This window comes from Aythya marila, assembly GCF_965140915.1.
Source record: "Aythya marila genome assembly, chromosome: 29".
NCBI lineage: Eukaryota > Metazoa > Chordata > Aves > Anseriformes > Anatidae > Aythya > Aythya marila.
The window spans coordinates 1,112,971-1,132,872 of record NC_139070.1 but is presented as its reverse complement, the minus strand read 5'-3'; the positions used below and the strand labels follow the sequence as shown (position 1 = coordinate 1,132,872).

Sequence of the window (19,902 nt, the reverse complement as noted above, 5' to 3'; positions counted from 1 at the left end):
CCTGCGTGCCTAAGAGGGCATGCAGTGTGACACAGGCGGGCTGCCAGCACCCTGCGTGCCGCAGCTCTTCCCCAGGGGCTTGGTCTCAGGGTGGCCGCGTGCGCGCTGTGGAGAGCCCAGGGCAGAGCGGAGTCGTGGCGCTGGGCAAGGAGCAGCCACACGCCAGCGCCTCCATGACGTACGCACTGCAGTTGTTATCTGCAGAGGGGCGAGGTGACGAAACGCCAAATCAAAGGCGCTCCTCTCGGGCACTGCCTGCTCAGCACCACGCATTTGGCCCGCCAAGCGGAAAGGGGAGGGAAGCCAGCAAAGGGGCCTGTGCTGGTCCGGACAGGGGATGCTGACTCAGGGAGGGCAGGAGCAGGACAGCCTGGCCTCGGCAGGAGGGAGTGCCGCCTCTGCCCATTGGCCCAGCGGGCGCTGCGCAATGGCGGGGCCTGGATAAAAGCTCGGCCTGCGCGGGGCTCTCGCAAGCACTGCTCTGACCGCCTTCTCCTTGGGGAACAGGGTAAGTCTGCGAGCGCTTCTCCTCCTGCCGCTGGCCCCTGCCCCTGGCCCCGGCGCCTCAGCCTGGCCAGCTGCCGTCTACTGCTCCCTCGCATCGCACTCTGTGCCCTCTTGCAGAGCACCGTCCAATCCCGCAAGATGGCTTGCTACGACCTGTGCCCACCGAAAACCAGCGTCGCCGTCCCCCAGCCCATCGCTGAGAGCTGCAACGAGCTGTGCGCGCGGCAGTGCCCCGACTCGACGGCCTTCATCCAGCCGCCCCCCGTTGTCGTCACCTTCCCCGGCCCCATCCTCAGCTCCTTCCCCCAGCAAGCCGTGGTGGGCTCCTCCGGAGCACCCGCCTTTGGGGGCTCCCTGGGGCTGGGGGGCCTCTACGGCGCGGGGGCCACCCAGGGCTCGGGGGGCCTCTGCACCTTTGGCAGGCCCTACGCTTCTCCCGCCTGCAGCCCCTACCTCTTGCCGCGCTACAGCAAGAAGCTGTGGGACACCTGTGGGCCCTGCTAAAGCCATGTCCTGCCCCAGACCCCCTGCCAGCTGCCGCGACGCATGGCTGAGCTCGTGGGCACGGGGCGCTGAGGAGCGCTGAGCATCTCCAGCCCCAGCCAAGGCCTGGGCAGCTGGCTGTGCCGGCCCCTTCGGCCTCTCGCACCCTATTCTACTCCTCCTTCCTCCATGGCCAGGGCCTTTCGCCCAGCCTGCCCTCTGCTCTCCCGCTCTCTCTTCCCCCCTCCTGCTCTCCGCAGCAGAAGCAAGACCCTTCAAGGCCTGTGGGGCCCATGGACCAAGTCCTCCCGAGCTGCAGTGCCGCACCGCCGGGGCTTGCGCAACCAGAAGCCACGCTCTGGAGAAGATCCTCTGTCCCCCCGACACGCCACAGCCAGCCCCGCTGGCTCCTGCTCCAGCTCTCTGTCCACTTCTCCTGCCGTGCCGGGCACAATAAAGGTTTCCTGCATCCACTCCTCTCTCTCTTCCTCTTTCTGTGTTCCGAGGCAGGAAAGCAGCCCTGCGGGGCGTAGTGGAGGCTCCGGGGGAGGGCACACGCTGGTGCTGGGAGGCCCAGGGCATTAGGGCAGAGAGCAGGAGAGGTGCTGGCAGTTCTGCTTTGCCTGGCCTTCTCCGCCCGGGAGCGCAACCAGCTCTGCCAAGTGGCGCTACTCCGCAGAAGCGAGGCACCGTCTCGGGCAAGAAGCGCAGAGGAAGAGGCCGGAGAGCAGGGATGGCTGAGCGCTGCACACGGTGAGTGCAGGGCCGGTCCCTTGCTGGAGGGCAGCCTTGCAGAAATGGCCGTGGGGCTGGTGGCCGCCCAGTGGAGCAGGAGCCAGCAACGTGCCTTGGGGCTGTGAGCGCTCCCCCCTGCTCCTGCTCATTGGCAATAGGGTTAGCAGCAGCCGTAAGACGTAAGGACGCTGAGCATGGGTCGCCCCCTCCCCTTCTGTCTCCCCCTTTGTGGCCCCAGGCTGAGGTGACACCTCTTCCCAGGCAAGCCTCCTGCTGGCCCTGGGATTAAGCCCATCAGTGTTAGCACAAAGCCCACGTGCTGGATCCTTGGGTGTGGTGACGCCCGTTAAGGAAGAGGGAAGTGGCACAGCTCAGGGAACACTGGCTATAAAACGAAGCGGCAGCAAGCCCCATGTGGCACTCAGGCTGGAGCTGCTGCTGCTGCTGCTGGCTGGCTGGCTGGCTGGCTGGCTGGCTGGCAGGAAGAAGCCTCTGCTCCCTGGGTGCTCAGGGCTGCCTGCGGCGTTGTCTTCTTCCTTGGAGTAGAGTGAGTTCTTTCCGGTCAAGACTGGCTCTAGCCTGTGGTGCTGGTGTGGTGGTGATTAGTAAGGATTTGGACGAGGGTCCGCATGACTGAACCGTCTAGGAAATGCAAGAATGCTAGATAATAAGGAAGCCGAGCTGGTTCCTAGAAGTTTGGTTGGACTGCAAGCTGTGCTAATTGTATAGAAATTGCCTGCTAAAGATAAGCTCTGCTAACTGCTGGGCTGTGAGGGAAAAGCTCAGAGCTGAACGGTGCCCTGGGAGAAGTTTGGCTTGGCTCTTTGGGAGAAGCTCTTTCTTCAGCTACAGGAGTGTGTAAGCCCGGGAGCGGGCTGGGCAGAGAAGTGTTTTGGACAAGGCTTAAGCTTTGTTCAGGTGGCGCTGCGTGGAGGCGGCAGTTGGCGTGCTGCTGCTCCTGGCTCGGGGTTCCCCTCTGTTTCAGGACCTTGTGTGGAGCGTCTGGAGGCGGCCCTGCTGGAGGCGGGGAGCAGGCTGCTTCCAGGCAGGGCCCTGGGAGATGGGCTGCAGCCCTCAGTGTGGGAGGCAGGGCTGCCAGGGACTTTGTCCAGGGCGCCCCGGCTCTTTGGGGGGCTGGGAGAGCGAAGGGGCCATGTGCAGGCGGAGGGAGCCCTGGAGCCCCCGCGGGGCCTGGGAAGGAAAGGCGGAGAGGCAGGCATTGGATGCAGGCTTGCTTTATTGTCAAGGCAGGAAAGGACAGAAGCACAGAGCCACGAGCAAGGCCCAGGCAGGCCGGTGGTGCCTGGGGCTTCCAGAGAGGCGTTCTTCCTTCAGGCTTCTGCCAGGCGCTGGCCGGCCCAGGGCCAAGAAAGGGCCCTGGGGGGCAGCACCGGAGGAGTCACGTGTCTGTGAAGAGGAGGAGGAGGAAGGACGAGAGGAGAAGAGGTGGCACGGGCGTGGCTTTAGCAGGGCCCACAGGTGTCCCACAGCTTCTTGCTGTAGCGCGGCAAGACGTAGGGGCTGCAGGCGGGAGAAGCGTAGGGCCTGCCAAAGGTGCAGAGGCCCCCCGAGCCCTGGGTGGCCCCCGCGCCGTAGAGGCCCCCCAGCCCCAGGGAGCCCCCAAAGGCGGGTGCTCCGGAGGAGCCCACCACGGCTTGCTGGGGGAAGGAGCTGAGGATGGGGCCGGGGAAGGTGACGACAACGGGGGGCGGCTGGATGAAGGCCGTCGAGTCAGGGCACTGCCGCGCGCACAGCTCGTTGCAGCTCTCAGCGATGGGCTGGGGGACGGCGACGCTGGTTTTCGGCGGGTACACGTCGTTGCAAGCCATCTTGGTGTGAGAGAGCTGAGCCTGCAATGCAAAGCCCCCAGGGCCGGTGCTGTGAGTGAGGAGATGCCCTGGCAGAGCAGGGCCCGTGCCACAGCCAGGGGACTCCCTCCTCAGCCCGCCCCGGCTCTCCACGCCTGCTCCCTGCGTGCCCGCGGCCCTCGCCTGCCCCCACAGAGCCCCTCTGCCCACAGCGCGTCCGGCAGAGCTCTGGTGGCCAGGGAGCCCCACACCGGCCCCTGCCCGACGAGGCCCCGCCACCCACCCTTTTCCCGTGCAGAGCCAGGCAGGAGCGGCGGATGCCAGCGCTTGCCCAGGACCACGCTTTTATGGGGGCTGGCGAGCGCGGGGAGGAGCTGGCCGCGCTGGGGGCACGTGGCCCGTGGTGGCCGAGCCCCAGCCTCCTCCCTGCGCGCCACGGGGCTGTTGTGCTGACGCCGGTTCCTCGCCAGCCCCCACCCGCTCCCTCAGCCCCTGCAATTACCCCGCTCGGACGCTCGCCAGCCCTCACCTAATGGGCAAATTAGCCCCGCTGCCGTCTCATCCCCTGCGTGCCTAAGAGGGCATGCAGTGTGACACAGGCGGGCTGCCAGCACCCTGCGTGCCGCAGCTCTTCCCCAGGGGCTTGGTCTCAGGGTGGCCGCGTGCGCGCTGTGGAGAGCCCCAGGGCAGAGCGGGGTCGTGGCGCTGGGCAAGGAGCAGCCACATGCCAGCGCCTCCATGACGTACGCACTGCAGTTGTTATCTGCAGAGGGGCGAGGTGACGAAACGCCAAATCAAAGGCGCTCCTCTCGGGCACTGCCTGCTCAGCACCACGCATTTGGCCCGCCAAGCGGAAAGGGGAGGGAAGCCAGCAAAGGGGCCTGTGCTGGTCCGGACAGGGGATGCTGACTCAGGGAGGGCAGGAGCAGGACAGCCTGGCCTCGGCAGGAGGGAGTGCCGCCTCTGCCCATTGGCCCAGCGGGCGCTGCGCAATGGCGGGGCCTGGATAAAAGCTCGGCCTGCGCGGGGCTCTCGCAAGCACTGCTCTGACCGCCTTCTCCTTGGGGAACAGGGTAAGTCTGCGAGCGCTTCTCCTCCTGCCGCTGGCCCCTGCCCCTGGCCCCGGCGCCTCAGCCTGGCCAGCTGCCGTCTACTGCTCCCTCGCATCGCACTCTGTGCCCTCTTGCAGAGCACCGTCCAATCCCGCAAGATGGCTTGCTACGACCTGTGCCCACCGAAAACCAGCGTCGCCGTCCCCCAGCCCATCGCTGAGAGCTGCAACGAGCTGTGCGCGCGGCAGTGCCCCGACTCGACGGCCTTCATCCAGCCGCCCCCCGTTGTCGTCACCTTCCCCGGCCCCATCCTCAGCTCCTTCCCCCAGCAAGCCGTGGTGGGCTCCTCCGGAGCACCCGCCTTTGGGGGCTCCCTGGGGCTGGGGGGCCTCTACGGCGCGGGGGCCACCCAGGGCTCGGGGGGCCTCTGCACCTTTGGCAGGCCCTATGCTTCTCCCGCCTGCAGCCCCTACGTCTTGCCGCGCTACAGCAAGAAGCTGTGGGACACCTGTGGGCCCTGCTAAAGCCATGTCCTGCCCCAGACCCCCTGCCAGCTGCCGCGACGCATGGCTGAGCTCGTGGGCACGGGGCGCTGAGGAGCGCTGAGCATCTCCAGCCCCAGCCAAGGCCTGGGCAGCTGGCTGTGCCGGCCCCTTCGGCCTCTCGCGCCCTATTCTACTCCTCCTTCCTCCATGGCCAGGGCCTTTCGCCCAGCCTGCCCTCTGCTCTCCCGCTCTCTCTTCCCCCCTCCTGCTCTCCGCAGCAGAAGCAAGACCCTTCAAGGCCTGTGGGGCCCATGGACCAAGTCCTCCCGAGCTGCAGTGCCGCACCGCCGGGGCTTGCGCAACCAGAAGCCACGCTCTGGAGAAGATCCTCTGTCCCCCCGACACGCCACAGCCAGCCCCACTGGCTCCTGCTCCAGCTCTCTGTCCACTTCTCCTGCCGTGCCGGGCACAATAAAGGTTTCCTGCATCCACTCCTCTCTCTCTTCCTCTTTCTGTGTTCCGAGGCAGGAAAGCAGCCCTGCGGGGCGTAGTGGAGGCTCCGGGGGAGGGCACACGCTGGTGCTGGGAGGCCCAGGGCATTAGGGCAGAGAGCAGGAGAGGTGCTGGCAGTTCTGCTTTGCCTGGCCTTCTCCGCCCGGGAGCGCAACCAGCTCTGCCAAGTGGCGCTACTCCGCAGAAGCGAGGCACCGTCTCGGGCAAGAAGCGCAGAGGAAGAGGCCGGAGAGCAGGGATGGCTGAGCGCTGCACACGGTGAGTGCAGGGCCGGTCCCTTGCTGGAGGGCAGCCTTGCAGAAATGGCCGTGGGGCTGGTGGCCGCCCAGTGGAGCAGGAGCCAGCAACGTGCCTTGGGGCCGTGAGCGCTCCCCCCTGCTCCTGCTCATTGGCAATAGGGTTAGCAGCAGCCGTAAGACGTAAGGACGCTGAGCATGGGTCGCCCCCTCCCCTTCTGTCTCCCCCTTTGTGGCCCCAGGCTGAGGTGACACCTCTTCCCAGGCAAGCCTCCTGCTGGCCCTGGGATTAAGCCCATCAGTGTTAGCACAAAGCCCACGTGCTGGATCCTTGGGTGTGGTGACGCCCGTTAAGGAAGAGGGAAGTGGCACAGCTCAGGGAACACTGGCTATAAAACGAAGCGGCAGCAAGCCCCATGTGGCACTCAGGCTGGAGCTGCTGCTGCTGCTGCTGGCTGGCTGGCTGGCTGGCTGGCTGGCTGGCAGGAAGAAGCCTCTGCTCCCTGGGTGCTCAGGGCTGCCTGCGGCGTTGTCTTCTTCCTTGGAGTAGAGTGAGTTCTTTCCGGTCAAGACTGGCTCTAGCCTGTGGTGCTGGTGTGGTGGTGATTAGTAAGGATTTGGACGAGGGTCCGCATGACTGAACCGTCTAGGAAATGCAAGAATGCTAGATAATAAGGAAGCCGAGCTGGTTCCTAGAAGTTTGGTTGGACTGCAAGCTGTGCTAATTGTATAGAAATTGCCTGCTAAAGATAAGCTCTGCTAACTGCTGGGCTGTGAGGGAAAAGCTCAGAGCTGAACGGTGCCCTGGGAGAAGTTTGGCTTGGCTCTTTGGGAGAAGCTCTTTCTTCAGCTACAGGAGTGTGTAAGCCCGGGAGCGGGCTGGGCAGAGAAGTGTTTTGGACAAGGCTTAAGCTTTGTTCAGGTGGCGCTGCGTGGAGGCGGCAGTTGGCGTGCTGCTGCTCCTGGCTCGGGGTTCCCCTCTGTTTCAGGACCTTGTGTGGAGCGTCTGGAGGCGGCCCTGCTGGAGGCGGGGAGCAGGCTGCTTCCAGGCAGGGCCCTGGGAGATGGGCTGCAGCCCTCAGTGTGGGAGGCAGGGCTGCCAGGGACTTTGTCCAGGGCGCCCCGGCTCTTTGGGGGGCTGGGAGAGCGAAGGGGCCATGTGCAGGCGGAGGGAGCCCTGGAGCCCCCGCGGGGCCTGGGAAGGAAAGGCGGAGAGGCAGGCATTGGATGCAGGCTTGCTTTATTGTCAAGGCAGGAAAGGACAGAAGCACAGAGCCACGAGCAAGGCCCAGGCAGGCCGGTGGTGCCTGGGGCTTCCAGAGAGGCGTTCTTCCTTCAGGCTTCTGCCAGGCGCTGGCCGGCCCAGGGCCAAGAAAGGGCCCTGGGGGGCAGCACCGGAGGAGTCACGTGTCTGTGAAGAGGAGGAGGAGGAAGGACGAGAGGAGAAGAGGTGGCACGGGCGTGGCTTTAGCAGGGCCCACAGGTGTCCCACAGCTTCTTGCTGTAGCGCGGCAAGACGTAGGGGCTGCAGGCGGGAGAAGCGTAGGGCCTGCCAAAGGTGCAGAGGCCCCCCGAGCCCTGGGTGGCCCCCGCGCCGTAGAGGCCCCCCAGCCCCAGGGAGCCCCCAAAGGCGGGTGCTCCGGAGGAGCCCACCACGGCTTGCTGGGGGAAGGAGCTGAGGATGGGGCCGGGGAAGGTGACGACAACGGGGGGCGGCTGGATGAAGGCCGTCGAGTCGGGGCACTGCCGCGCGCACAGCTCGTTGCAGCTCTCAGCGATGGGCTGGGGGACGGCGACGCTGGTTTTCGGCGGGTACAGGTCGTTGCAAGCCATCTTGGTGTGAGAGAGCTGAGCCTGCAATGCAAAGCCCCCAGGGCCGGTGCTGTGAGTGAGGAGATGCCCTGGCAGAGCAGGGCCCGTGCCACAGCCAGGGGACTCCCTCCTCAGCCCGCCCCGGCTCTCCACGCCTGCTCCCTGCGTGCCCGCGGCCCTCGCCTGCCCCCACAGAGCCCCTCTGCCCACAGCGCGTCCGGCAGAGCTCTGGTGGCCAGGGAGCCCCACACCGGCCCCTGCCCGACGAGGCCCCGCCACCCACCCTTTTCCCGTGCAGAGCCAGGCAGGAGCGGCGGATGCCAGCGCTTGCCCAGGACCACGCTTTTATGGGGGCTGGCGAGCGCGGGGAGGAGCTGGCCGCGCTGGGGGCACGTGGCCCGTGGTGGCCGAGCCCCAGCCTCCTCCCTGCGCGCCACGGGGCTGTTGTGCTGACGCCGGTTCCTCGCCAGCCCCCACCCGCTCCCTCAGCCCCTGCAATTACCCCGCTCGGACGCTCGCCAGCCCTCACCTAATGGGCAAATTAGCCCCGCTGCCGTCTCATCCCCTGCGTGCCTAAGAGGGCATGCAGTGTGACACAGGCGGGCTGCCAGCACCCTGCGTGCCGCAGCTCTTCCCCAGGGGCTTGGTCTCAGGGTGGCCGCGTGCGCGCTGTGGAGAGCCCCAGGGCAGAGCGGGGTCGTGGCGCTGGGCAAGGAGCAGCCACACGCCAGCGCCTCCATGACGTACGCACTGCAGTTGTTATCTGCAGAGGGGCGAGGTGACGAAACGCCAAATCAAAGGCGCTCCTCTCGGGCACTGCCTGCTCAGCACCACGCATTTGGCCCGCCAAGCGGAAAGGGGAGGGAAGCCAGCAAAGGGGCCTGTGCTGGTCCGGACAGGGGATGCTGACTCAGGGAGGGCAGGAGCAGGACAGCCTGGCCTCGGCAGGAGGGAGTGCCGCCTCTGCCCATTGGCCCAGCGGGCGCTGCGCAATGGCGGGGCCTGGATAAAAGCTCGGCCTGCGCGGGGCTCTCGCAAGCACTGCTCTGACCGCCTTCTCCTTGGGGAACAGGGTAAGTCTGCGAGCGCTTCTCCTCCTGCCGCTGGCCCCTGCCCCTGGCCCCGGCGCCTCAGCCTGGCCAGCTGCCGTCTACTGCTCCCTCGCATCGCACTCTGTGCCCTCTTGCAGAGCACCGTCCAATCCCGCAAGATGGCTTGCTACGACCTGTGCCCACCGAAAACCAGCGTCGCCGTCCCCCAGCCCATCGCTGAGAGCTGCAACGAGCTGTGCGCGCGGCAGTGCCCCGACTCGACGGCCTTCATCCAGCCGCCCCCCGTTGTCGTCACCTTCCCCGGCCCCATCCTCAGCTCCTTCCCCCAGCAAGCCGTGGTGGGCTCCTCCGGAGCACCCGCCTTTGGGGGCTCCCTGGGGCTGGGGGGCCTCTACGGCGCAGGGGCCACCCAGGGCTCGGGGGGCCTCTGCACCTTTGGCAGGCCCTACGCTTCTCCCGCCTGCATCCCCTACGTCTTGCCGCGCTACAGCAAGAAGCTGTGGGACACCTGTGGGCCCTGCTAAAGCCATGTCCTGCCCCAGACCCCCTGCCAGCTGCCGCGACGCATGGCTGAGCTCGTGGGCACGGGGCGCTGAGGAGCGCTGAGCATCTCCAGCCCCAGCCTAGGCCTGGGCAGCTGGCTGTGCCGGCCCCTTCAGCCTCTCGCGCCCTATTCTACTCCTCCTTCCTCCATGGCCAGGGCCTTGCGCCCAGCCTGCCCTCTGCTCTCCCGCTCTCTCTTCCCCCCTCCTGCTCTCCGCAGCAGAAGCAAGACCCTTCAAGGCCTGTGGGGCCCATGGACCAAGTCCTCCCGAGCTGCAGTGCCGCACCGCCAGGGCTTGCGCAACCAGAAGCCACGCTCTGGAGAAGATCCTCTGTCCCCCCGACACGCCACAGCCAGCCCCGCTGGCTCCTGCTCCAGCTCTCTGTCCACTTCTCCTGCCGTGCCGGGCACAATAAAGGTTTCCTGCATCCACTCCTCTCTCTCTTCCTCTTTCTGTGTTCCGAGGCAGGAAAGCAGCCCTGCGGGGCGTAGCGGAGTCTCTGTATTGGGCTCACACTGATGCTGAGTGACCCATGATCCTCTTTGTTTCTGAGGGGTGAGAGGAGCAGTCATCACAGAAGGGCTTTTTTTTTTGTGTAGTGGATTAGGGTAGAGAGCAGGATAGGTATTGGGTATAAAGCGAAAATTCAGAAAGTCCGAAGTTGCACTAATGCCGGACTTCCTGCTGCCTGGCAGGAAGGATGAAGCCTCTGCTCCCTCAGTGGGCAATCTGTCTGCAGCGTTGCCTTCCTTTGAGCACTCAATGAGCTCTTTCTTGTTAGTACCTCATGGTGGTCTGTTTCTGTTTCTTCTACAGTACCCACCCTCTCTCAGCTCCTGTAATTACCTTTCTGGGATGCTCATCTGCTGCCTCTGCATCTCCCATTCTCCCTGCCTCTTGCCTGTTCCCCTTACTCTCCTCCTTCATGAGGCTGTGTACACCAGCGGGCCTGGTAAAACCAACCTCACAGGTCGCATATTTTTTAGACATTTGTAGGTGTTACTGATCCTAAAAGACATATCTATTTGTATTTTCTAAAATGTTTTGATCTTCCTTTCTCAATATTTGTTCTTATATCTACTTTCTTGGATTGCATGTGGTCCTTTTTATATCCTGCTCTTATATCTACTTTCTTGGATTGCATGTGGTCCTTTTTATATCCTGCTTACCTTTTAGTGGTTCGCTTATTCTCTTTCTCTCTGTCTCATTTTATTTTTTTTTCTTGCAACATATATTTAGTGTTTCAACTTTAATGTTGATAATTGCAATTTGCAAAATTACAAACAAAATTCTGTGCATAATCTTGTTGGTGTTTTTTAGTCTTGTTACCCTCATCTTTTATTGTTTTCTGATTTCGTTTTACTTGTCTTTCCCAATAAATCTTTTTTTTTTTTCCTTTTTTTTTTTTTTTTCCTCTTTGTTTTCTTTTTTTTCCATATGTAGCCTATTGTGTATTCATCTGGATCTGTATTTGTCCATAAGGCTAAAGACTCTCTGCTTATTTGCCACAGTGGCAAGACTCTGCTTATTTGCCACAGCCAGTTTTCCCTGTATCCTTTCAGCAACATGGTACATTCCTTCTTGTTGTAGTTTCTAGTATCAATCATTTTGAGTAGTGCTTTTTATTCTGTGTCAGTTAAGTATTTAGTAATGAGAGAGAGACAGATTTGAGGATCGTGTGTCTCCATCTTTTTCATATTTACCTCCTTTTCAATTTTTTAAGTTCAAAAATCACCTCCTGCATCTTGCTGCTGTACATTTTTTTCTCCTTTCTTCTGTGATATCTATAGTTGATTTTCATTATCATACAGTAATCTATATTCTTTAGAATGCATAATGAGTTACCTCTGGGTGATGCTCCTGGTATTTTATAAAACCTTCACTTTCTGCATCCACTATGAAAACAGGTTCAGAATGTTCTCTAGTAATAATATTTGACACACAGCTACAGTTTAAAGAGTTGTTTTAAGATGATAATAACTCCAGACTATTAAAATACTTCTGCCTCTTATTTAAAGTGCAGAAATGATATTCGTTTTTTAAAACATCCCCTTTCAACTCTCTTAATCTCACTTCTTTATCATCCAGCTTTACAACTTCACCCTTCCTAGTTGCTTAGAAATCTACAGAGACAATGGAAAGAATAGTAAGTTTGTAATGCAGGATCCACGCTGCTGCTCAAGATGTTTGTTGACACGCTGGGAGAAGAGCAGACTGCTCTGGATGACACAAAAGGGAAAGTAGGGCAGAGACAGAGCTGGCCAGCTCCAGCGGCTACAGACCATATTCTGATTAGGGGAGCGATAGGGCTCTCTGTTTAGCCTGATGCTATTACTCACCCCTGGGACACGCACATTGCATTATAACAAAACAGTCTACTTGCATAAATCATTAGTCAGTGTTTCTAAACTGCTTTGATATCCTTTGTTCCTTAGAAGCCTGAGAAAATCTGTAGTAATCACTTTTTTTTTTTCTTTTTTTCCCACGGGAACCCCCATAAGACATTTTAGAATTGGAAGAACATTTAAATAACAATGTTTTTATACAGAAAGTAAGGCTAGCAAGTGGAGAGAGGAAATGGAGGTCTTGGATGTGGGGAGGGCTTGTTGCCCAGAGAGAGTAATAAGGCACAACTTGCTCTGATTTGTAAACATCATGGTAAACTATAAATGTGGGCAAGGAAGTCATCCTTAGAGAGTGGGTAAAATGTAGACTGCAGTAATACACTTTCTATGCCTGAAGAGAGATTTTTGTCTTCCCCTGCAATAAATGCAAGGCATAGCTTATTGGAAAACACTGATTTTTAGCCAGCAGTTTTTTCTACTTTCTTCCCCAGCCACAAGTCTTACCAAATTCCAAGGAGAAAAAAAAAAAATCAGAAATCTAATCCATTTTTTTACATGAAGAGAAAAAAAAAAAAAAAAAAAAAAAAAAAGAGTCAAGATGTATCAAAACTAGAAATATTCAGCATAGGTACTGCAGGAATTAAGTCCAGATCAGCTCTGGGCATCTTCTCAGTGTTGCCAATTGGAAGAATACATAGAATATCTTGGACATGGATAAAAACATTAGAGCTGGAATAGAAAATACAGGCTATCCTCTGTAAAAGCATAGGGGGGGGGGGAAAGATAAACAATCACAAATGTATGTAGAGTTTCTTTCTGCAAAGTATAGATTTAAATACAGGTATTTTTTCATCTGATACACACCATGTGTGACATCTGCTTGAGATTTTTTTTAACGATGTAAAAGAAAAGTTGTGTTAATGTTGACCTATGACAGCCAGGATTTCCAATGGTGTTCTAATTAAAGTAATGGCATGCACCACCTTGATACCTGTACATAAAAGTGATGTAATTGTGTAACACTGAAGTGTCTAAATCACTAACACATTTTCATACATTAACATGACATTAAATATTAGCTAGGTTGAACACCAATTAAAGTTTGTGAAATCACTACAACGTACTTTTTTTTTTTTTTTTTCAAGTAGCCCCAGAACATACTTGGTAAGGTTTAATGCCAACATCATCTACCAAAAACTGCATCTGCTTTTTTGCTTTTCTCCTTGGAGTCATACCTGTTTTGGTTCATCTTGGGCAGCGGTGGGACTTTACATACATCTGGCTGGTGATTTCTTTGACTTCCTAACACAAATCACTGTCAGCAGAACAGTGGGCTCCTTTAAAGCTGAATTTCAACGCACATTTAAACTCTTGTAGTGAAGCAAAATTATTTTTTTACGTATGATTGAGCTGGCACATTTATAGGTAGATCAAAAGACTGTTCCTCTCTGTGGAAAGCTGTTGGTGAATAACAGTGTGTACTGTAGGATCTCTGTTAATATTCATGATCACTCAAAACTCATCTGAGGTGAACAAGGTCTGTTAAGGTTTGGGATGGAAAACTCAGATTCCTAGGTAGTCCTATGCTAAGCTTCATTCTTCCTGCAACAAGGTTACCAGATAAATTTTGAGGGCTGTTAAGGAAAAATGTGCATGTCAGCCAAAGCTGAGTCTTACAAAATCTTTGAGCAGACCTACTTATGACAAATTCATGAAGGACAAGGTAACATGTAGAGTCAGCTTAATGCACATGGTAATTCCAGTCAGGTCACTGTAATGATAGTAGGAATTACACTACTCAATTAAGAACTAAGATTAAAGAAATCCATCACATGATATGAGACTTTGAATAAAATTATAACTATGACAACCACAAAAATTTCAACATACAGAACTGTTAAACAATTTCTGTTAGCAGCCAAGTGCCAAATGAGTTTCAAATCCTGAAGTCATGCCAAGAAACTCTATATAAGCCCCTGAGTACATTCAGGCATTTTTTGTGGCTTATTCACCTTGCTGAGCTTAGTGAGTATGGTTTTTAGATTTCTTGTGTTTTCTATAGCCATACTCGGATTTTGAGCAGCATTAGGCGGTTTATCTCTGTGACTATTCTGTTAGTGAAAGCAAGGGTGAATGCAAGATTAGGGGGAATGGGTGCAAATGCAGAAACTCATTCCTCATAAACAAAATTTGGATATTCTTAGTCAAGAAGGTTAAAAATCACAGATGAAAACAATGTTATTTCAGATCATTATTTTAATATTCTATGAAGTTTAAGATTCATCTAATAAATGATCACTTTTTCAGCTGTGTTCAGTGGCATTCCAGGAGTAACACTCCTATTTCAAGCAAAGCCACATCTTGGGGCTTGCAGTCTGACCTTCATCCTGCAAGATGGCTTCCAACGACCTGTACTCACTGAAAACCAGTGTTGCCATCCCCCAGCCCATCTCTGAGAGCTGCAACGAGCTGTGTGCGCAGCAGTGCCCCGACTCAACAGCCTTCATCCAGCCACCCCCCCCCCATCGTCATCACCTTCCCTGGCCCCATCCTCAGATCCTTCCCCCAGAAATCCGTGGTGGCCTCCTCCAGAGAACCTGCCTTTGGGGGCTCTTCCACCTCTGGGGCATGCATTGGCCTGGGGAGCCTCTGCAGCAGGACTCTCTATGACTCTGGGGCACTTTTTGGCTGCAGGTCCGGGAGCTCAGCCCTCTCCACCCTCAGCAACAGGTACTCCAGCCCCTTCTCCTCCCACTTCTCCTCCCACTGGTACAGCCAGCTCCTCTAAAGTAGCTGCAGGCCAAGGCAGCAGGAGCATCCCTGTTGATGACACATTAAACACTACAGATTATCTAAATTCCTTCTGTCTCGTTTCTCATTTTATGCTGGTTGAGGATATTTCTCACAGATTAATTTAAAAAATGCAGGGATTTTAAACTATGTCAATGAATTTTATGTAGTTTTCCTCCAACTTTCACTGTCATTGCAGTTTTGATGCACAATGCAATCAGATTTCTGCTCCCACAGACACAGTCATGTCTTTGTAACAGTCTTACAGGTTGGGAAGTTCAGCTCTTGGTATCAAGTTTCCACACCCATCACTGAAAGGCAAAATAGCTCACAAAGCTTGCACAAATCCCACTCTTAACATTGGTGGGCTTTTCCTCTTGTTCCTTTGTCTACTGCTGTCTTACAACAACAAGAACAGTTAACAGGTCCATGAACTCATCTGAGCTTAACACACAATTAATTCACAATATGCATCCTGTCCTTCAAAGGATAATATACCAGGAAAACTTGTAAAAGATTAAAATAAAATAAAATAAAATAAAATAAAATAAAATAAAATAAAATAAAATAAAATAAAATAAAATAAAATAAAATAAAATAAAATAAAATAAAATAAAATAAAATAAAATAAAATAAAATAAAATAAAATAAATATTTCCTGCACAGGAAAAAAAAAAAACACACACACACACACACACACACAACAATACCATGATATGTGTGTGTTTTGTTTCAACATAAAAACACAAATGCAGAAACTGATGTGTAAGCCATTTTAAGGCCACTGACAGTTCTGCAGAATACCTATTGACTAAAGTCGTGCAAAACAATAATCATTATTATTATTATTAGTAGTAATAATAATAAATTAAATGTACACACCTAATAATTGGATGAAAGGCTGAACAACAGTTCATTTTTTCACATGATGTTTGGATTCCTGAGGGAACCCAGATACAATGTCACTGTACAAGAGCTAATTTTGCTCCCAGAGGAGTCTGAGGGACAAATGAAAACCAAGGAGTCTCACATGCAACACCACGGGACTTTATTGTGACAGGGAAGCATAGCAGGCAAATACAGAAACTCAAGGTGATCCAAGAGGAAAGGCATGATGCAAGTACTGCGTCGTGGGTACTGGTGCCCTGCTCAGGGCCCCAGGGCCAGTCGAGGTGGCAGGAGGCTGCAGGGGACGCTGAGGAGGCAGCCAGGGCACACTGTGGCACAGGGCAGTGGGACACTGGGCACACAGCCACCTCCAGTCCTCGTGCCCCGGCAGATGATGGGTGCTGCTGGTCCCTAGGGCTCTTGCTCTGTGTCCCCATGCCAGGGTCCTTGCTTCAGGGCTGTCGCTGGCTCTGGGCATGGCTGTGGTGGCCTTAGAAAGACCCACAGCTACCGCGGCGGGACCTTCTCCACCTGGTACCAGGGAGGCAATAGCCCATGCCACAGGAGGACAGGCCAGAGCTGTAGGACCTGCCAAAATTGCCAAAGCCACTAGAGCCATACAGGCCCCCGTAGCCCAGGGAGCCCCCGTAGCTCAAGTCATCCCCATAACCTAGGCAGCTCCCATAGCCCTGGGACCCGCCGTAGCCCCCCAGGCCAAAGTTGCCCCCATAGCCCTGGGACCCGCCGTAGCCCCCCAGGCCAAAGGAGCTCCCATAGCCCTGGGACCCGCCGTAGCCCCCCAGGCCAAAGGAGCCCCTATAGCCCTGGGAGCTGCCATAGCCCCCCAAGCCCAGAGAGCCCCCGTAGCCCTGGAACCCCCCCAGGCCAAAGGAGCCCCCAAAGCCTTGTGACCCTCCAAAACCAAAGGGGCCCCCATAGCCCAGGGAGCCCCCATAGCCCAGGTTGCTTCGGGAGCTGAAGGAGCCTCCCAGAGTGGTTGGGCCCGAGGATCCCACAATGCTCTCCTGAGGAAAAGAGCTGAGCACAGGGCCCGGGACTGTCACCACCGCCGGCGGGGGGATGATCACAGCTCTGGAGGGGGGACACTGCTGCACGCAGGGCTCGTTGTAGCTCTCGGCAATTGGCTGAGGGCAGGTCACCCCGTACGGTCTGTAGGACTCCATGGAGCAAGACATCCTTCTTGTGATGGCTGTGAGTCTGCAGTGCACAGTAGAAAGCAGGTTTAAGGGAAATGGACAAGCCTTAGAGCTGCACTATGAAGAATCTAATGAATCTAATTTATAAGCACAGCTTAAACAGACTAAAATTTGCTAGTATATTTACAGTAGGTTAAGAAAGGAAGCGTCAGTTATAGCCAGTCATTTCTCTAGGTTCATATTGCTTCTCTAGTAGCACCCAACTTCTAAGTGGAAACATTTGTTCTTATGGGGCAAATGCTACCACAAGATGTATTTATTATGCTCCCTGTGATACTTAAAATTTCCTAGTGCATGTAGCTCCTGAATTGGAACTAAAATGCCTGGGAAATGGATAGTGAAAATGACATTATAAAATCGCCCATTTTGTTGTAAGGAGACCTTCCAACACTTGCAGTTCTCCAAGCCTGCCATTCCATAGCATCACATATGATTTAGAAGGACAGAGGTTGAGCCAAATAGGACTTACCCTGTTCACCAAGGAGAATAAGCCAGGAGAAGTGGATAGTGAGGCTTGGAGTAGGGAGAGCTTTTATACATTTCTCAGACTGCTTACAGGATATGATACACCCTTTGTGCCTTAGGTCTTACATAGTAACAAAACAACCTTGATATTGAGGGATTTATTTTTGCTTGCTTTGCACTGCCACTCCCATCATTGAAAAAAATGGTGTGATACAATGCCATTACCAAGTCATGGGCATTGGATTTATGAATGATGGGATCTTGCAGTCATCTAGTGCCCAACACCAGCATTGGTGGATCTGTTATTTAAGTACACTTTAAGTTTTATATAACACATATATGTTTTATGTAACATGACTACAATGTGGTTTACTGGTTAAAAACAAGTCACAGATAACGTTTGCTACTAGTCAATATTTGCTATATAAAGGTTTTACTTTTTTTTTTTTTTCAGATAGTGTACTTACAATGACTGTCATCATTTGGGCTGCTCAGTGTGGCAAATCCAATCTGACATCTGAATTTGCATCACAGAATAGGAAATGATGGGTCCTATGAATAATTTGGGTCTGGGGTCTGGAATATCTCATTATAGACCAATCACTAGCTCTGTTGATTTCCTGCAGTGTAATGCACTCAGGGGAGACCATAAAAGATATCTAGAGATACAGTGGTAAATATTGTTGCTACTGGAGTGAATGCATTGAATAAACTACTTAAATTTACATAGCAACTACCTCTATCAGAAATTTGGAGAATTTGGAGGAGAGATCGTTTAAAAAAATTATCAAAAAGAACAAACTTTTTTTTTGTATATCTCTCTCAAGACCTTTAGAGTGAAGAACAACAAATATTCAAGTATAGAAGGAGTGGCAAAGCATCGCCTAGTCAGCCACTTCAAAGCATTCAAAGCAGCCTTTATTTATTTATTTATTTATTTTTTGAAAATAGTTACAATAGCAACTAGGAGTCATTTTGGAAGGTGAAAGACACTGAAAGTGGATAAAAAGGGGGGAAAGAGGTAGTAGAAAGGAGAATTTCAGGTATCCACATCTGGTTTAGAAACATATTTTTTTTTGTCTTTGTTTGCAACCCAAATGACATTAATTACTGATGAATTATAAAGAGTCTTCTGTTGTTATTTTACTGTCGTCTTTGAAATGTCAGTGACACATCTCAGAGATGTTCCAGATCTTCCAAGGAATGATAAGAGGCTTCACAAACACCTACTAAAAATTCATATTCGATTGTTGTAGGATTGTTCTACACCAACGTGCTACCATCAGCATGCAAATCTTGTGCAAGAGCGTCAATTTAGAGGTGTGTGGACGAAGTGCTTGTGTCATAATGTATGGCTTCATGTATAAGATAGGGGGTCATGTAGGGGTGACAGCATGAGATCTGGAGACTATGAGAGCAGAGAATTTAGGACATCAGTTTGAGACCCTTTGTTTTTCAGAACATGGGAAAATAACTTGTTCAGTCTGAAAATTCAGGCAACCTTTAAGGGGGCTCTTATTTTTTCCTTAGAATTTAAGATATTAGACATTTCAGGCATGTTACCAAAATACAGGCTCATAAAAGGAGATGAAGCTACTATTTGCATCTGTAGCATGAACATCGTAATCTCCCCAAACTTGTTAATATCTAATAGAATAAAGAGCTTGACATTATGAATGAAAATTAAATCATTGCAAATGTCAAATTTAAAAATCACTGCCTGATTATGGAAGCAAAATGAGTGACGTTGGTTGGCATATTTTTGAATGATGCTGTTTCATAACAAGGGAGCTTCTAAATCCTGCCCTTCTTCATTTAGTATGATTATAACAGAAATTGCAAGCATTAAGTATTAATGAGTGTTTGTGAAGCAGCTTAAAGTCATTATCTTCTAGGTGTCTGTCATTATTATCAGCAAATCCTGATGACACTTCAAAGGTACATCTATTTAACAATTTAGAGGTCATTTATAGCCTATCTTTTGAAATATTGTTAAATTAGAGAACAACAGATTCGCAAATAATTGTGTGATACCACAGAATTATCCCATTAATAAAATACTATTAAAAGGGATATATTTTAATTTCCCTTTTTTTCTTAAGTGCTCAGTACTTCTGGGATGGGGATTAAAAATAAATAAATAAATAAATAAGGATTGTTTTGAAATGTATTTCTAACTTGCATAAGGTGAGATTCCAAAATAAATTTTCAAGTGGTTATAAGCTTTAGACAGAGACCCCATTAACAGTTCTGATGGCATCAAAAAGGCCTTTTCTGCTTCTCTAGAGCAGCCATTCTCAGATCAGCCACTCCTCTTTTAACCTGGTGTCATCTGAATTGTCTCAGCAGAGTTGAGTGAATGATGTTGGAAGAGTTTTCAATAGATGAATGCCAGCTCCACTGGGTTTTAGTTAGTATTTATAGCAACAACGAGACTGTATCATTCCCGTATGTTACTGGAAATGCATTAAATCAGACACAAATCTCCCTGCCTGAATTAGTTACAGATAAAACAAAAAGCTTAAAACAAGCTAGAAACTTTGTCATGTCCTATTGCTCTCTTGTCGTTACTAGCAATACAAATCATAGAATCACAGAATCTCCCAAGTTGAAAGGTACCCACAATGACCCATATTAATTCAAACTTCTGGCTCCATACAGGACCACCAAAGAATCCAATCCTACGTCTGAGCGGTGTTCAAATACTTCTTAAACTCCAGCGGGCTTGTTGCTATGAACACTGCCCTGGGGAGCCTGTTCCAGTGCCTGACCACCCTGTCAGTACCCAACCAAAAGACACCAAGGTGGTGTCTGACCACAATACCTATTCCATCAGGAGTGAGCCTGCAAAACATCAGCCCTTTGCCCTGATCTGTCAGAATGTTTACATATCCCCAACAGACTGCAAGAAGAGGACAATAGGAAATGGGCACAAACTGGAACACAGGAGGCTCCACCTGAACATCTGG

At 53.1% G+C, this 19,902-nt stretch overlaps 6 protein-coding genes and 1 pseudogene across 7 annotated transcripts in view; 4 read left to right on the top strand and 3 right to left on the bottom strand.

Annotated features, from left to right (window-relative positions):
• LOC309888594 (scale keratin-like) overlaps positions 1-512 on the top strand; it is a 1,788-nt pseudogene extending 1,276 nt beyond the window's left edge. The window contains exons 3-4 of the transcript in view: positions 76-213; positions 508-512. The product of the transcript in view is annotated as a scale keratin-like (transcript). The remainder of the gene's footprint in view (positions 1-75; positions 214-507) is intronic.
• LOC309888456 (feather keratin 4-like) lies at positions 360-1,463 on the top strand. Its single transcript, XM_082780778.1, has 2 exons — positions 360-508; positions 625-1,463. Exon 2 carries the CDS (start codon positions 646-648, stop codon positions 1,009-1,011), a length of 366 nt encoding a protein of 121 aa, XP_082636904.1. The 5' UTR covers positions 360-508; positions 625-645; the 3' UTR covers positions 1,012-1,463.
• A 1,725-nt stretch (positions 1,464-3,188) lies between these two features.
• On the bottom strand, positions 3,189-4,259 carry LOC309888593 (uncharacterized protein; the record flags this gene model as incomplete). Its single annotated transcript, XM_082781010.1, has 3 exons — positions 3,189-3,575; positions 3,689-4,017; positions 4,148-4,259. The coding sequence occupies 3 exons, from the start codon at positions 4,257-4,259 to the stop codon at positions 3,189-3,191; spliced, it is 828 nt and encodes a 275-aa protein (XP_082637136.1).
• A 198-nt stretch (positions 4,260-4,457) lies between these two features.
• LOC309888460 (feather keratin 4-like) lies at positions 4,458-5,472 on the top strand. The gene is made up of 2 exons (XM_082780782.1): positions 4,458-4,606; positions 4,723-5,472. Exon 2 carries the CDS (start codon positions 4,744-4,746, stop codon positions 5,107-5,109), a length of 366 nt encoding a protein of 121 aa, XP_082636908.1. The 5' UTR covers positions 4,458-4,606; positions 4,723-4,743; the 3' UTR covers positions 5,110-5,472.
• Positions 5,473-7,286: 1,814 nt separating this feature from the next.
• Positions 7,287-7,661, bottom strand: LOC309888483 (feather keratin 4-like; the record flags this gene model as incomplete). The annotated part of the gene is made up of 1 exon (XM_082780806.1): positions 7,287-7,661. The coding sequence occupies exon 1, from the start codon at positions 7,650-7,652 to the stop codon at positions 7,287-7,289; it is 366 nt and encodes a 121-aa protein (XP_082636932.1). The 5' UTR covers positions 7,653-7,661.
• Positions 7,662-7,854: 193 nt separating this feature from the next.
• On the top strand, positions 7,855-9,207 carry LOC309888461 (feather keratin 4-like; the record flags this gene model as incomplete). Its single annotated transcript, XM_082780783.1, has 2 exons — positions 7,855-8,704; positions 8,821-9,207. The coding sequence occupies exon 2, from the start codon at positions 8,842-8,844 to the stop codon at positions 9,205-9,207; it is 366 nt and encodes a 121-aa protein (XP_082636909.1). The 5' UTR covers positions 7,855-8,704; positions 8,821-8,841.
• A 6,535-nt stretch (positions 9,208-15,742) lies between these two features.
• Positions 15,743-16,447, bottom strand: LOC309888592 (uncharacterized protein; the record flags this gene model as incomplete). Its single annotated transcript, XM_082781009.1, has 1 exon — positions 15,743-16,447. One exon carries the CDS (start codon positions 16,445-16,447, stop codon positions 15,743-15,745), a length of 705 nt encoding a protein of 234 aa, XP_082637135.1.
• Between the last annotated feature and the right edge of the window lie 3,455 nt (positions 16,448-19,902).